Raw genomic sequence first — 15,000 nt, forward strand, 5'->3', positions numbered from 1 at the left:
GGTTTAACCATCCAGTAGTTAACGGAAAACTTTCCATTTCCAGAACTCGAACCTGGAAGTATAGTTGAGGGCGAATGCAGTACAACTATTTCACGACATCCCAAGGTGGAAATAAATCAAGATAATATCAGAATTAATGAGTGAATTTCATTGACATTCAAATTTTCCTTGCATATGCTTTTTATACAGTAAAACTGCAGGACAATTGAGAAAACTGCTAGTTAATCGGTTCGCTAAGTAACTGATAAATGGAAGCAAAGGTTCATGGAATAGCAAATTGTGAGTTGTAAAACAAAACAACAGCCTGCTGGATGAAATATAGAAATACAATAGGAGAATAGGAAATTGGCTAAGAACAACAAGAAGAGTCTAAAGTTGAAAGTTGTGGCTACATTGTTTCCCTTTGTCAATCACAGAAGCTCATATCATCCCATGGCAACCAGCGGAATCCAGCAGTACTGCTTTGATTTGATCAGGATGAAAGTCTTGACCTTCTTTGCATTGCTGAGATTACAAACAAAAATGATCATCTAAAGAAGAATTCACTTCCACAGCACATAAAATTGGCAAGGATAACAATCCAAATTAAATCACAGATCATTTAACTCCTATTTTCTTCTTCTCCAACACTGATAGGAACAAGCAAAGAGATAACATGCTTTCTGGATAGGGAGACAGACTGGTATACTCAATCAAGGAGGGAACAGATAAGAATCTACGCAGTCGTGGTGGAGCTCATTGAAGTGGTGCCACAACTTACCATGAGTAATTTGGACTACCAGCTTTCTAAAAGGTTTTTCGCTGTTGTCTGCTGGTAAGACATTTTTTTTTATATTATTCTCTTTTGATGTATCTTCAACGTTCGCATGTTAAAAGCTTAATATGGTTTTAGGTTCCGTTCATTCCAGAAGGATGTGCATTGCGGGATTGATCGACTTCAATTTTCTATGTATGAACTTCTGCTAAGCATTTTTCAATCGAAGAGTCCAACATTGTCAATTAAACAGAAAATCAAGTACCTCAGCTCTAAAGATATCTAAGGCAAATCCATTGAAGCAGCTGATAACAGCTTGTTGGATGTCCAGTCCGAGGTTGTCGAGTGCCCTCATTGTTGAGAGTAAGAGGCCTGGTCTGCGGCTGCAAAACATATGGATATTCACAGCTCTTCCATCTCTTGCCTTTACTTCAACCTAAAAGTAAAACAAAATCCGCATTACATCATCTCAAACCAATAACATGATGACTTTTAGACTTTACCACCATGAAGAACACCGTAATAGTGCTCAATGCAATCAATGAATATGTATACACATCTAACTAGAAACATATACTTGTCTTATAATAAGTTTTTTCTGGATGAAATGTTAATGTTGGTTAAAGACTTTTTACCCTTGCAGGTTGTCCAGTCGGGCTAGACAGTGGGCTTGCAAATGAACTCGGATAGAGTTCTTCCTTGATGCGGCCTGGCAGAGCTGGTCCAGTTGGTGTTAGAGGATAGAAGCTTGTTGTTTGGGTCAATGAAGAGCTAGGCGGCGTGGACTCCAGTTCATTATGCAGGTCATTGATTTTCTGTAGAAGCTCCTTTAAGTACTCGATTGCATCCCCTAAGATTGAAGCCCTGTCCATCTGTGAACATGCATATTCATAAATTGCAAGCCAAGAAGAAGCTTTTGATATTAGGTAGTCAGGAGATTAAAATCAAGTCCAATGGTTGTTTGGAATTAAATCTCAATTAAGACGCAAATGTTAACTAGCAGGTAGATAACTTTCAGCATCACGGTCTATCAAGGATAACTTTCTACGTCTTGGTTTCTTAAAGCTCCAGTAGAAATGTTTCCGCATGCTAGTACTGAAATTCAAGTACCATGTTGTTGCCATATCATAAACTTTGACATCCTAATAAAGCATAGTATTTATGACCATTTACAATAATCCAAGCTGTTTGAGGAGTGGTGGACAGCAAACAGACTCCCCCCCTCCCCCGCGAGAGGGGGAGGGGGGCGAAGAAACAAGTTGAAGCAGATATATATAATAGAGATTAGAACAGAATATAAGAGTTACCTCTCAAACTGAAAGACTTACAGCAAGTTAGTGATGTCTATTCTCTTTTGTGGTCCAAAATAAAAGATCCTTTTGAAATCTTTTCATATAGTTCATGTGAATGAATTTAATGCGACTATCAAATAGCTTTAATACAGAAAACTTTTTTGAACTATGCATAGGACAAAGTTGCATACCTTAAGAATAGTAAATGAAGTACATTCAAAACAGAAAAGAAGAAATAATAACACTGTATTTCAATTTCGCCTTTTCTTTATCATTCTCTTGGGAAAGGAAGCTAAAGGCTGACAATTTTGAATAAGCTAAAACATGTTAGAATAATATAATTATACAGGAAATCACGAGAACTTGATGTAAAAAATTTCTTACCTTGCTAATCCTTGGTACAACAGACCTCAACATGTAAAGCCTATCGTTTAGCTTCTTCCTACGTCGTCGTTCAGCCATCAAATTCTTAGCCGGAAGTCCCTTTTTCTTTCCTTTCTGATTCCCACCGGTGACAGTGCTAGTTGCATTTGAGCTATTTCCACCATTCTTAACACTATCATCCACCTTATTAGTAACATTTTCAGTAAGGTCATCTGAATCATAACTCAATGTGCACCCATCAAAGCTCACATCATCAAGTTCTTCCCCACTACCCCACTTTCTCTTCCTTTCATTCTCTCCATTCATGGAATTCTGGCCAATTTCACCTCCAAAATCCCCCAAACTGCCACCAGTAGTATTAGCTAAGTTCTTCCTAAGAGCAGCCCTTTTCTGAAAAAGGGTTGGTTGTGCTCCATTTGAAGCAAAATTATCAAGTGGCTTTAACAACTTGGACCTATTGAGGAACAGAGAGTTCTCATTTGCAGAACCATCAACAAACCCTAGTGGACTAAACCCAGTAGTAGTAGTATTTTGGGGCAAATGGGATGATGGGTATTGAGTAAATGAATTCAAATTGGGGTTACCCATTTGGTTCTGTGAGCTCAAATCATGAAACCCACCACCAGCAAGAAGAAATCCCCCTTTATTCAAACCACCCATACCTTGAGCTTCAAGAAAACCATTTTCACAACCCAAATTAAAACTATAATCCAAAGGGTTGTTGTTAATAGCCTTTTGGGCTAAAAAGTAATGTACCTGAGATGGGTCTAGATTGTTGAAAACAGAAACTGAAGATGGCGAACAAGAAGATGAAGAATCCACTGGTACTACTGGCTGTAGAAACATGCTGTTTTCAGCTAATTCAGTGAAATTCTGAGTGAAACAGATATTTTCAGTATGGTTTTGCATGTTGTTGTGATACCAATCTACATCTGTACCATCTATCATAGATTTGAATGTAGAAAGTGCACCCAATTCCATATCTTGTTTGTTTTCAAGCTCAACATTAGTGGTATTCTCCTTGTTGGTAAAATTTTCTTCTTTTTCTTCTTCTTGTTTGCCTTCCATATCCCAAACCTGCATACTGTTAACTCTTGAGAGCATTTTTTTCTTCTTTTGGTTAGATTCAAAGGTAGAGAAAGTAATGGAAGAAGGCAAAGAAGAAAGAAGACGTAAGCAGCAGAGGGAAAAAGGGAAATGGCTTTTCTAGAGATGACACTTTATAGCTCCTTCGAATGTTACGTTTTCACTCAGACTCTTATCAAAATCATTATATTACACCTTCTCTCCCAAAATTTATGTAAAAATACGTCCCTCTCGTCTCATTTTACGTGATATTATTTAAGTTTAATATATTATTTTCTTCGTCTTATATAAGTTGATTTGATTTCGTATAAAATTTAAGAAAAAATTTTAAAATTTATAATCTCAAATAAGTGTGAGCTAAAAATCATTTTATTAAGAGTAAAATAAGTATTTTAAAATTGTTATTAAATATAAATATATATCATTTTTTATTAAGGAGTAGTATTTTTAAAGAATTATTTATGTGACTGTAAATTATAGATTAAATAATTTCAATTGTACTAAAGTAATTTTCTTTTAAAATGGACTAAAAAGGAATGTATACCACATTAAATGAAATAGGAAGTACATTTTTATATTTGGTAGAGTAATAATTTAATTTTTAAATTTATATTTTTCTTAATAAAATAGTTAATAGTAATACAAATATATAGAACTTTTTTCGATCATAAATATTTTTAAAAAAATTTAGAATTTCATATCAAGTCAAACAATATTACATAAATTAAAATGAAAGTATTAGTTTATTATATTGACTCCTATTTTTAATATATATAACACTTATTTTGTTCTATTTTTATGATACACTTTTATCTATAGTTCGAAAGAAATAACACATTTATATATGGGGAAAAAAACAAATATACCCCAAACTATCGTAAATGGTATGCAGATATATTTCGTTATTTTTTTGGGACATTAGTGTCCCTGTCGTCCATAAATTAGAGCATACATCCCTTCACTCTAACAAAGGGACAGAGGCACCAATATCCCAAAAGTATGACGGCAGGAACATCAGTGTCCCGAAAATATGATGAAGATATTTGCATACCATTTACAATAGTTCGGAATATATTTATTCTTTTTTCCTTTATATATTTAATCATAATTTAATTTTAAAATTCTCATTAAATGAGATAATATATAATCACACAAATATTTAACGTTTAAGTTTATAACAGCACTGGCTAATATCATGCATTATATATGAAGATGGTAATTATTAAAGTTGTGGTTATGTGTTAATGTTGGGATGTTTCAGGTGAATAAAGTTTGCATAATCTCTGTTATTTCTGTTTAATTTTCTTGTAATCAGTAATAATAATTAGTAAAGTAATGATTAGCAAACTGCCAAATCTCTTCAAAACAGATTACCCCACCATGTCCTTTTTGATTTTCATGAAGACCAAAACGGCTAACTTTGAATTCAAATACCTCTATTTTTATTATTAGATATGAAATTTTATAATACTATAGAAAATTTCGTAAAAAACTATAGTTTAGAGTAGAGTTATGAAATATAGTTTAATTCGTGTATTTATGAAATGTAACTACTAAAGTTGTATAATATTAATCGTGTAAGTACATATTATATCAAGCTGAAAATATGAAAAATAAAATAAAATAGTATTATTATTCATGTGTATTGTGTACATTTTGCTATGCAATCCATAATGTAACAACTATGTTTGTGTAATTTTTTTTGAAACTATAGTTATCTGTTATAAATACAATCTAAATGTTTATAAATATCTAATAATAAACTCACATGCTATATTATAATTACTTGACATTGAAATAGAAACTAAAAACGTTGGATTTTAAATTCACCGCTATATATAGATTATATTTTAGGAAAAAAATTCATAAATTCATATTTTATTTAATTATAATCTCTAAAATTTGCTATCATTTTTTTTTAAACAAAAAACTTACACAAAATTTCCCTCTCTTATACATTTTCATCCTATTCACAATGTGTGAGGTATGTATCCATAACTTTTCTTATGTATCTGGGATTCTATAATTTTTAGAAATTTTTATAACTTAAGAAAGAATATATATATATATAATATAATTAACTGTTAACGCTATTTCATGGATAGAAATTATTTTTACCGCTCTAACTTTGAATTCAACATTTCTTTTGTGAGCTATAATTTAATAGGTCATGTCATGTAAACAATATTTTAATTTTAATTTTTTTTATAGGAATAAGTAGCAATCAACATGTGAAATGATGGAACAAAGGAAAATAGAGAATGGACTCTTTAGGTAGCAGCCAGTGCATGTGATTGTCTTGTCTTACCAAAAAGAACGATCCAATCTCAAATGTTTGGTCTCAATAAGAATAAAAGGTCTTTGCCACAAGCCAAATCGTAATCTATATAGCTCATGTACGATAATCGAATAAACCTCGCTCTAATGTAATAACTGGTAGATATAAATTTCATTTCAATATTGATAGTCTACAGATTCTATAGAAGAGAAAAACCAGGCGATTTCATATGATGAGATCTATTTGAGAGATTTTCTGCTCAATGAACTTAGTCATCCTTCATTAGTAGGAGCGAAACAAACGTATTAGTGGCTTGAAAAAAAAATTAAACAGGGCCTTAAATTTAATTGTTAATATCTTTTATATAATTTATTTTTTCTAGTTTCCATTTTATAATATAACTATTCTTATTTTAAATTATTTTTCATTAGATATAGTACTCCAAACATCTCAAGTTTCTTCTAATAATCCCCTTCATTTTTCATGAAATGTTTACTTTTTCTACAAATAGTATTCAATATTTGTTAAAAAAATAATAACTTATAACTTATTATTATTTTAAAAAAATAAAATGAGGCGTCTTAAATTTGAGAGCCAAAGCACGTGTCTTTTTTTTAACACGTTCGAGTCACCCCTGTTGACTAGTTCTTTTGGAAGTATGAAAACATAATGAATAATTTATTTATTTTAATTTTTGCAATATTTTCTAGTTAATAATATAATATACTAGTCATTAGGTTAACAATTAAACATTTATAAGCATATTTATAAAATTTTAAATAAAAATTATTAAGTTCACGTAAATCTATCGAGACCCTTTCAAATCCAAACAAGTTGTTAACTAGGATAATTGATTATTTCACAATACGAGAGGATACAGAAGTTTTGTTTCCTTTACGTATATTCCAAAGTAAAAAAAAGATGGCTACTTTTCGAGTTAATTTTGACAACTCAAATGAACTGTGAGTATTTATTTAGATTACAATAGAATCGGTCAAACTTAATAGATTTAAATTAAATTTATGATTTATTCAAAAAAAAAAAGAATATACGTCATAATTTTAAAAAAATAAAAATTTAAAATTTATACATTTCAAATTCTGTCTCAGTCCTATGCCACGAAATTAATTTATTTACTAAAAACAAAGGAGGAAATTTTTCTTTATAAAGAGCCAAGAATCTCGTGAGACCTTTCAATTTTACCGCACCCAATTTCTCAATTATAGACTTAAATTCTGGTGCCCCCATCCATATCATTTTTTCATATTATCAAAAACCCTTTAATTCTCTGGATTTTGTAAAAAATAATATATTTTTTTAAAAATATATTCTTTGGATATTGTTGCTTTACTTCCCCACCTTTTTTCTATTGTAAATATTTACAAAATTTAAAAATATTTCAATAATTAAAGAGTAAATATAGTTTAATTTAATATCATAAAGACTAAAATTGATGTTTCCTAGTAATAACTAAAGGATCAAAAATGCTATTAAAATAGATTACATCCTGTCGTAGAGGGAATTGATTTATGGCCAAAGCTTATGAACTTTTCAAACAACTATAAAGAGTAGGGTGGGGTATATAATTAATACTACCTCCGTCCCTAATTACTTGTCCATTTTTTCTTTTATAGTTGTCTCTTATTACTTGTCCATTTCGATAAATCAAGAAAGAACAATTTTCTTTTACCTATTATATCCACAATTAAATGACTAATTACTTCGAAAATGTAGAACTTTTAATCCACTTTATAATTAATAGGGGTAAAATGATAAACTCACTACGTCATTAATTATTTTCTTAATAGGTGTGCCAATTCAAAAGTAAACAAGTAAAAAGTGACAGAGAAAATATTTGCATTTCAGAATTGAGTGATTACTCCCTTCGTGTCAAATTATGTATCGTATTTTTTCTTTATACTTTCTTTTAAGAAAGTAAAATTAGGATGGAATTCTGACTATTTTAATGAAAAAAAGTATAATCTCTTTTCATCAAATATATATTTTTGTGGGTCTTAATATTAAGGATAAAATGAGAAAATAATTAATATTATGTTGAATTTTTAAAAATAATTGAAAATTTGAGATATTTTATAAAAAAATTACAATAAATAATTCGAAACTGAGGAGGTAGGACAATGACGTAGAAGGACCATTAATTATAGAGAAGCAGCCTTCACAATTTCCTCCCTTTGCTCGTGAATTGCGACATTGTTGGTCTTTCTCTTCAAAATTACCCAATTTCCAAAACAAACATTAAATTTAAGGAAGACCATTTAAATGAACCGAATAAAAAAATTATACGCATTTGATATTTAAATACAACAAACTAATAAACCGCAAAATATGTTTGATATTTTTTGAATTCGTATACTAATGAATTTCCCGTTCTTTTTCTTTTTTTTGGATGATAAGGATATTCACCGTTCTTATATTTTGATTTTTTTTTTGGATAAAAAGGGAATTCACCGTTGTTATTTTTTGAATTACACTTTGTATAACCCTGCTTCGGTGTAATAGCCCAAAACACTTACCCTCATACGATGAACTCGATCGAGAAATATAATATCGAATCTAGGAACCCCCTCAACCCAATCTCACCCCATCCATTTGGACCCTTCAAATTTTGGGCTTGCATGTCATCATAAAGTAAGGGGCCTGGACACTGTTCATCATTTTTGACCTTTAATTGAATTCGACCAGGCATAGTTATTGACTCATGAATATACATACTATATACACTGATATATTGTATAAATCTTGATATATCAGTGTATATGTTGTGTATATACATGAGTCAACAACTACGCATGGTCGAATCCAACTAAACTAGATTACGTATCCCTTTTATAAACTAGATGATTGAATAGTTCACCCCTAATTAGTGTACTTCATCCGGTTAGTTTGTAAAGCCTATTAGTTGAAATTTCATCAAGTTTGAGGTTTTTGTTTAATTTGGTGCTGTTTTTTCAATTACTCCTAAATTCAATAAATTTCACATATTAAGAAGTCAAATTTACTTACTGAACAAACATGATATATACTAACTCAACACATGAAGTATGAATTATGAAAGATCAAATATTTGGTCATGGTGGACCCTTTTGCTTTCAACAAAGCTTACATATGCTCTTCCTGCATTCATTTGCATGCCAGCCAAAATTTAAAGAAATAATGAAAACTAAAACTAATTTCACACTTTTTTTTGGACTCTTCTAGTCTTCTTCTAATCATTTCTTTTCAAATAATCGTGGTGTCCTGACAAGCTTACACTCACCTCCACAACTTCTAATCTTTCCAAGCAAAAGCGAAAAAACAAGAAGAAAAAGACCCTTTTACATTTAACTGTGAAGTGTATGCACAATAAAGACCTATTTACTCTGGCTGTCCAATCACCAATTTGGGATCTCAGAATACTTCAGGAAGTGCCTTGCCTTGAAGAAATGACCTGAAAAGAACAAGTGATCTCTCTGGCTGAGAGAAAGGAGCTTCATGAGCAGCACCTCTAATGGTTGCAAATGAAAGGATATTATCATACACTTGAGTCCATCCACCAACCTAAAATGATGAAAACAAAGAAAGAAGAGAAAATGAGTTTCTACATGAAATTAGTATTAAATTAACTGGACCAAATGCAATTTGTTTACCTGTTGTCCTGAAAACCAAACTCTATAGGGTACAGTTGTGTTCAGTCCCATCTGGTTTGCTAGTTGATGTACAACAGAGCGACTTCCAGTCAATGGAACAACAGAATCTTGATCCCCACTGTAGTCAAGATATCACACGTTATACTACTATCTTGAATCATTTACTAGCATTGGCGTTCGATGAAAGATTGTAATGTAGGGTTATACTTCATACGTACCTGTAAATTAAGACTGGAATTCTCTCCTTGACAAGCAATCCTACTATGGATATGGTTGGTATCTCTATATCAAGCAATTGATAATCCAGAATGCTGTGGCAGTAGAAGGAAAAAATAATTAGCAAATCCTCACAAAATAGGTGGACCTTTAAAGCTACAAAAACAGCTTGTAACTGTGGTATAAGTAACTCAGCATTGAAATGAATTGTAGCAAGTGATGTGAAGAAACAACTTCATTTATATTAAAGTTGATTTTCTTAATTAAGATAAGCTTGTGAATTGACTTACGTGCTGCAAACATCCCAGCTGCGAACGCCAACAAGTCTGGCATGAAGAGCCGTTCTCACATCTTGTCGGTTTAAGTAATTGACAGTTTCATCGTCTATGCAGACATCTATCTTCTCACCATTTTCCTAGCAATTAGTATCAGTAAAACAGTCAGTGTAGTTCGATAAGACAAGGGAGACAGTATTGAGACATCAACACAGTTTAAGCAACGACTTACTTGTGGACTTATAATTTTGGACTGAGAGAGCACTGATGACATACAGACATCCAGGGTAACATCATATTTGTCCACAAATTTACTGGTTTCTCTACTTACAAGGCTCATGACTCTTGAACACATTGGTGATACACCGTCCCTGTAGTACTCGCTCACGTAGCGAGAATAATTGCAAACAGAAGTGAACATTCTGTAGGTGGAGTCTGATATTAGACCATGAGACCAGAAGTACTCAGCCCTCGAATTGAAGTCAGTAGCAAATTCCAAAACAGGATTACCCAACTGACATGACAAGAAAGAAAAAGAAAAGGATTAAACAAGGACTAACTTTTCGATCTCATGCACTACAAACGCAACGGATTTTATCAAATGCAACACCTTGTTTGCAGATGTGAACTAAATATTCATTTCATTAGGTCATACTTACTGCAACTCCTTTCAAATTGAACAATTTCTTCTTGTTGTTAAGCTCAATCATGAGCTTGGCAAGTTGAGGTACATAATGGCCTGTAATCAACATACCAAAATATGAATACTAACCAAGAAAAAGATGTAAACATGTTAATCAATGTGCTTAAGAAAAAGCTACCTGCATAACTCTCTCCAGTTAAAAATAAATTGTTTTCTCTATACTGTGGGAATTTGTTAAACCAGCGTTGCAAGAAAACAACATTGTCCCTGGCTAAAGAACATAAAGAAAAACACAAAAGTGTAATGGCTTTAGGACGTACATATATAAAAATATAAAGCAATTAACAGTTACACTTCACAAAGACAAAATAGTAGGATTCCAGAATCTCATCAAACATGTTACTTTTCCTTTACACTATAAAAGAATTGCTTGTTTACTACTCAAATCAGTATTTAAATGGTGATGGGCATCACATGGTTATTTTATAGAAAAGAATATTATAACAGAATAAGAAAAGATCAAACTTTTGGAGCTGAACTTTATGTCTGAATAAGAAAACTTAAACGTGAAATCCATGTTTTATGCAAGTAATCATATGAAACTATGGTTTAACAGTAGCTAAAACTTAGTCACTACGTTTCAAGAGCAAGAGAGATAAGAGCTTCAATTACAGAAATTCATATATCTTAGTTACTATTTGGACAGTCAAATGTTTTTTTTTAAACCACATTTTGAATTGTTAACTATTGTGACTTATAGTAATTTGCCAAACAAATTGAAATGGAGAGTATACCTGTTATCTCATCATTAACTGTCTCATAGGAAGATGTATTAGTTGAATAAGAGAAGCCAACCCCAACTGGAGACTCTAAGTACAACATATTTGCCTCTGCATAATCAAGAAAAGAATCAATTTTTAACATTTGTTGCTAACTAAAGATACCCAAATGAGCAACAAAAAAAAAGTGACAAAATTCCACCTTTATTCCAACTGTGTTCATTCTTAACAAGAACTTGTCCTCTAGGTCTGAATGGACCATTCTCAGAAAATGCACCAACTCCCACAGAAGAACAACCAGGTCCTACAGAAAGCATCAAAATTTCAAACTTTTTCAATAAACCAACAAACCAAATGACAAAATCTGTATAAATAACCCTTAATTTCAAGAAAAAAAGTAACTTTACTGTACCTCCATTTAGCCATAAAACAAGAGGCTTAGAAGCTGGATCTGTTTCTGCTTCCACAAAATAGTAAAAGAGAGCTCTTTGTTTCTTGTCATCAACAGTGACATAGCCTGAAAACTGTTGAAATCCCACTTGGGGTTGTCCAGGTAATAGAATGATTTTGTCTGGATGAGGAGGAAATGCATACCCAATCCTTACAGAAGCACAAAGAAGAAAGAAAAAGAGAGACAGAGCCATTGCTTTTTTCAAGTTCTTGTTGAAGAAGAAAAGGAGTTTCTGATTTTGAGTGACAATACTTGAGAGAGCTGAAGCTAATATACTGGTAGGCACAAACAGAAAGTCATGGAACTTATGAGTGGGTGGCATTAAATAAATAGCATGCCTAGTCCAATTCACTACAGTATTAATAATACTATATTCAAACTGTCATATTTTCTTGTCTTGTCTCTAGGCGTGTAATTTTTTTTTGTTTTCCTATCCTGGTAATCATATTTTGAATTGTAGTCCGATTAAATTTGAATTTGGATTGATAACTCTCATATCTAAGTAAAATGTGTCTAATTAGATCTTGAGCGTAATTCATATTTCAGAAACTAACTCAAAAAGAGAAAGATTGCACATTATTGATCCAGAGTAGTATTCTCTGGTACGAAAACATGATATACAAAGATCGAGAGTATATTCATAATCCCATACAACCGGAAGCCCACGTCGAGTTAAGTGAGTCTGACTTTGATACCATATATGAGAGGGTTCTAGTTTTGGTTCAATATGTGGGAAAGATTCAAACTCGACAGTTTTACTTTAGGATAAAATAGTACTTAACACTCGATCACACGAGCAATGTTAATGGGTGTTTGGCAAGTAAATGTTAAGCAGAGAGGGACATGAACAAGAGAACAAAATGACCAGAGATAAAATGAAAGAAATTCTTAGCTGGTCCCCCATATAGTGTAGATGGGCTCTGTCAACAGATTCAGCACTCAGCAAAGAGGGGTTGTTTTCTTGAATATGAAAGAAGAGAGTAGGGACAGTGGAGTCCACAGGTGTTTGCCTTTTCAATTCTTGAATTTCTCATAAAAATTTTTATACACATTTGGTTTTCTCATTAAGTTTTACTATAAAATGAAAAAATACTACAAATTGAAAAAAAAATAATCAGTATATGCTCTGTCACACAATTTGGTAAAGGCATGTTTCTTTATCCAGAGTAACTTTCTCATGCCTCAGAAAACTGACCAGAATATGTGTCAACTCTCAATTTCTCGTATTGCTAATATCATGATTTTCTACGTATAAGAACAATATCGAGTATGATATATGTATTATGAAAATTATAATCATAATACATAATCCACCTCTATATGTGCTAGGAAGTTCTGTTTTTGGTGTAAATTTTATTTACTTCAACAATTTGAATGAATCTTTATATCAATTATAACATATATTATCATTAATATTATAATTGTTTAATAATAGTGATAATAATGTTTGGATAAATAAGGGACATTAGTTGGAACATTGGAAATTGAGAAGTGATGGAATTAAATTAATCAAAAGGTGAATCATGGCATATACTACCAAATCAAATACAGCAAAGACTAAAAACATTATCTTTATGTACTTATTTGATTGAAGGAATTATAATTATATTGTCTTTGAAACTTTACTTGAAAAGGGTGTCTTTATAATAATGAGGTATCTAAACCATCATGATGATTTGTCACTATGCTTTTTTCACACACTCACAAAAAAAACCATTATAACTTGTAACTATAAGGTCCCCCACCCACCCACCTTCTGAGATAACAGAAAGACCCTTTACAAAAGTTATGCATTTTTCTTCTTTTTTTTTTTACCCCATTTGCACAAGCTAAGCACAAGTGCCAAAAGTTGTATATAGACTTTGAGAACTTGGACCTTTTCCCCATTAGACTTGTAATATAACAATGAGAGTCTTTGTAGACCTTTTGGTTGAGATTCAAGTATAGTATAACGATTTGTGAACCGTTACATTCATATGATATTACCACATGGTCATTCGATAGCTGGTTTGAAGGTGAGTTATACAGATATTAAAGTTAGTTAATTAGTTAGGAGACAAATTATTCATGTATAAGATAAATATGGTATTTGATTTGCAATTGAGAAACCTACACAACTCATACATGTATAAGTTATGAGGAAAATCTATTTTAATTAATGCAAGATAGAAGGTTCTTAGCTTTTTGGGACGTTAAACATCTAACTCAAAATTGATCTGAACAAGGGAAAAAATTGATTGTTCATAAAAACAAATTATTGTGATAGTCCCTAAGACCATATAAATCAGACGTCGTATAATTATTTACGTTTTTTTTATTTATTTCTGACTCCTAACAAAGGTGATTCTTGTACTCAAGAAAACTTGAACCTGAAACCTCTTGGTTAATAATAAAAGCGTATTTATCACTATACCATAACCGTTGGTGATATATAATTATTTTCTTAATCACAAACGCAATAATATTTTTGGAAAAGAACATGGAACATAATTGTATTTAGACAAACTTTACAACTTTATAAGTTGGAAACACATTGAATAACTAGCTGTTGACACAAAGTCAAAAGAGCTTTTTTTTCTATTTAATTTTGCTAGGTTTTATTAAAGCTTCCCTACGTAACTAACCTTGACAATAAGTCACCTAATATTGTGACAAATTAGAAGTCTAAACAAGAAGAAGCAGTTATTAAATGTTGTCTTTAGTGAATTAGCGCCTGTAACCACGCCGCTCACGCCGTCGACATATCTGCTACTCATACAACTTTGTTTGCACGCTAAACACAATACTCCTTCGATCGGATCTATTTGATAAGACTCTAATACTATTTTATTAATGGTGCTATATAATTGGTTTACGCACTTAATAAAAATTGATGCTTTTTCCCACCCCACTAATTCAGCGTTCCACTGAATAATTATTTGTTAAAATGACGTAAAAGGTAGTTTGGTTGGAAACAAGTTATTTCATGATAAATAACTTATCTCACATGTATATGAAATAACTTACTATGGTATAAATGGTGAAATAATTTATCCCAAACATGACAATCAAACAAGATAATTTTTTTTATTTCATCACTATTAGTTTTAATCTCTCACATCAAATGAGCCATAAATTTCTTGGTTCGGACAGGTTTACCGGACATTTATGGTTGATTGATACTTATTGCACATGTAAAGGGGAGGGGGGGGGGAC

At 31.7% G+C, this 15,000-nt stretch overlaps 2 protein-coding genes across 2 annotated transcripts; both read right to left on the minus strand.

Moving 5' to 3' along the window:
• Positions 1-150: 150 nt before the first annotated feature.
• On the minus strand, positions 151-3,696 carry LOC107023055 (transcription factor ICE1). The gene is made up of 4 exons (XM_015223605.2): positions 2,431-3,696; positions 1,390-1,626; positions 1,020-1,190; positions 151-504 (listed from the first exon to the last, which is right to left on the minus strand). The coding sequence occupies exons 1-4, from the start codon at positions 3,532-3,534 to the stop codon at positions 421-423; spliced, it is 1,596 nt and encodes a 531-aa protein (XP_015079091.1). The 5' UTR covers positions 3,535-3,696; the 3' UTR covers positions 151-420.
• Positions 3,697-8,833: 5,137 nt separating this feature from the next.
• Positions 8,834-12,121, minus strand: LOC107023903 (serine carboxypeptidase-like 45). The gene is made up of 10 exons (XM_015224742.2): positions 11,767-12,121; positions 11,557-11,658; positions 11,370-11,465; positions 10,754-10,846; positions 10,592-10,671; positions 10,165-10,446; positions 9,948-10,072; positions 9,660-9,752; positions 9,442-9,559; positions 8,834-9,352 (listed from the first exon to the last, which is right to left on the minus strand). The coding sequence occupies exons 1-10, from the start codon at positions 11,996-11,998 to the stop codon at positions 9,203-9,205; spliced, it is 1,371 nt and encodes a 456-aa protein (XP_015080228.1). The 5' UTR covers positions 11,999-12,121; the 3' UTR covers positions 8,834-9,202.
• Positions 12,122-15,000: the final 2,879 nt, after the last annotated feature.

Source organism: Solanum pennellii, chromosome 6 (assembly GCF_001406875.1).
Source record: "Solanum pennellii chromosome 6, SPENNV200".
Taxonomy (NCBI): domain Eukaryota; kingdom Viridiplantae; phylum Streptophyta; class Magnoliopsida; order Solanales; family Solanaceae; genus Solanum; species Solanum pennellii.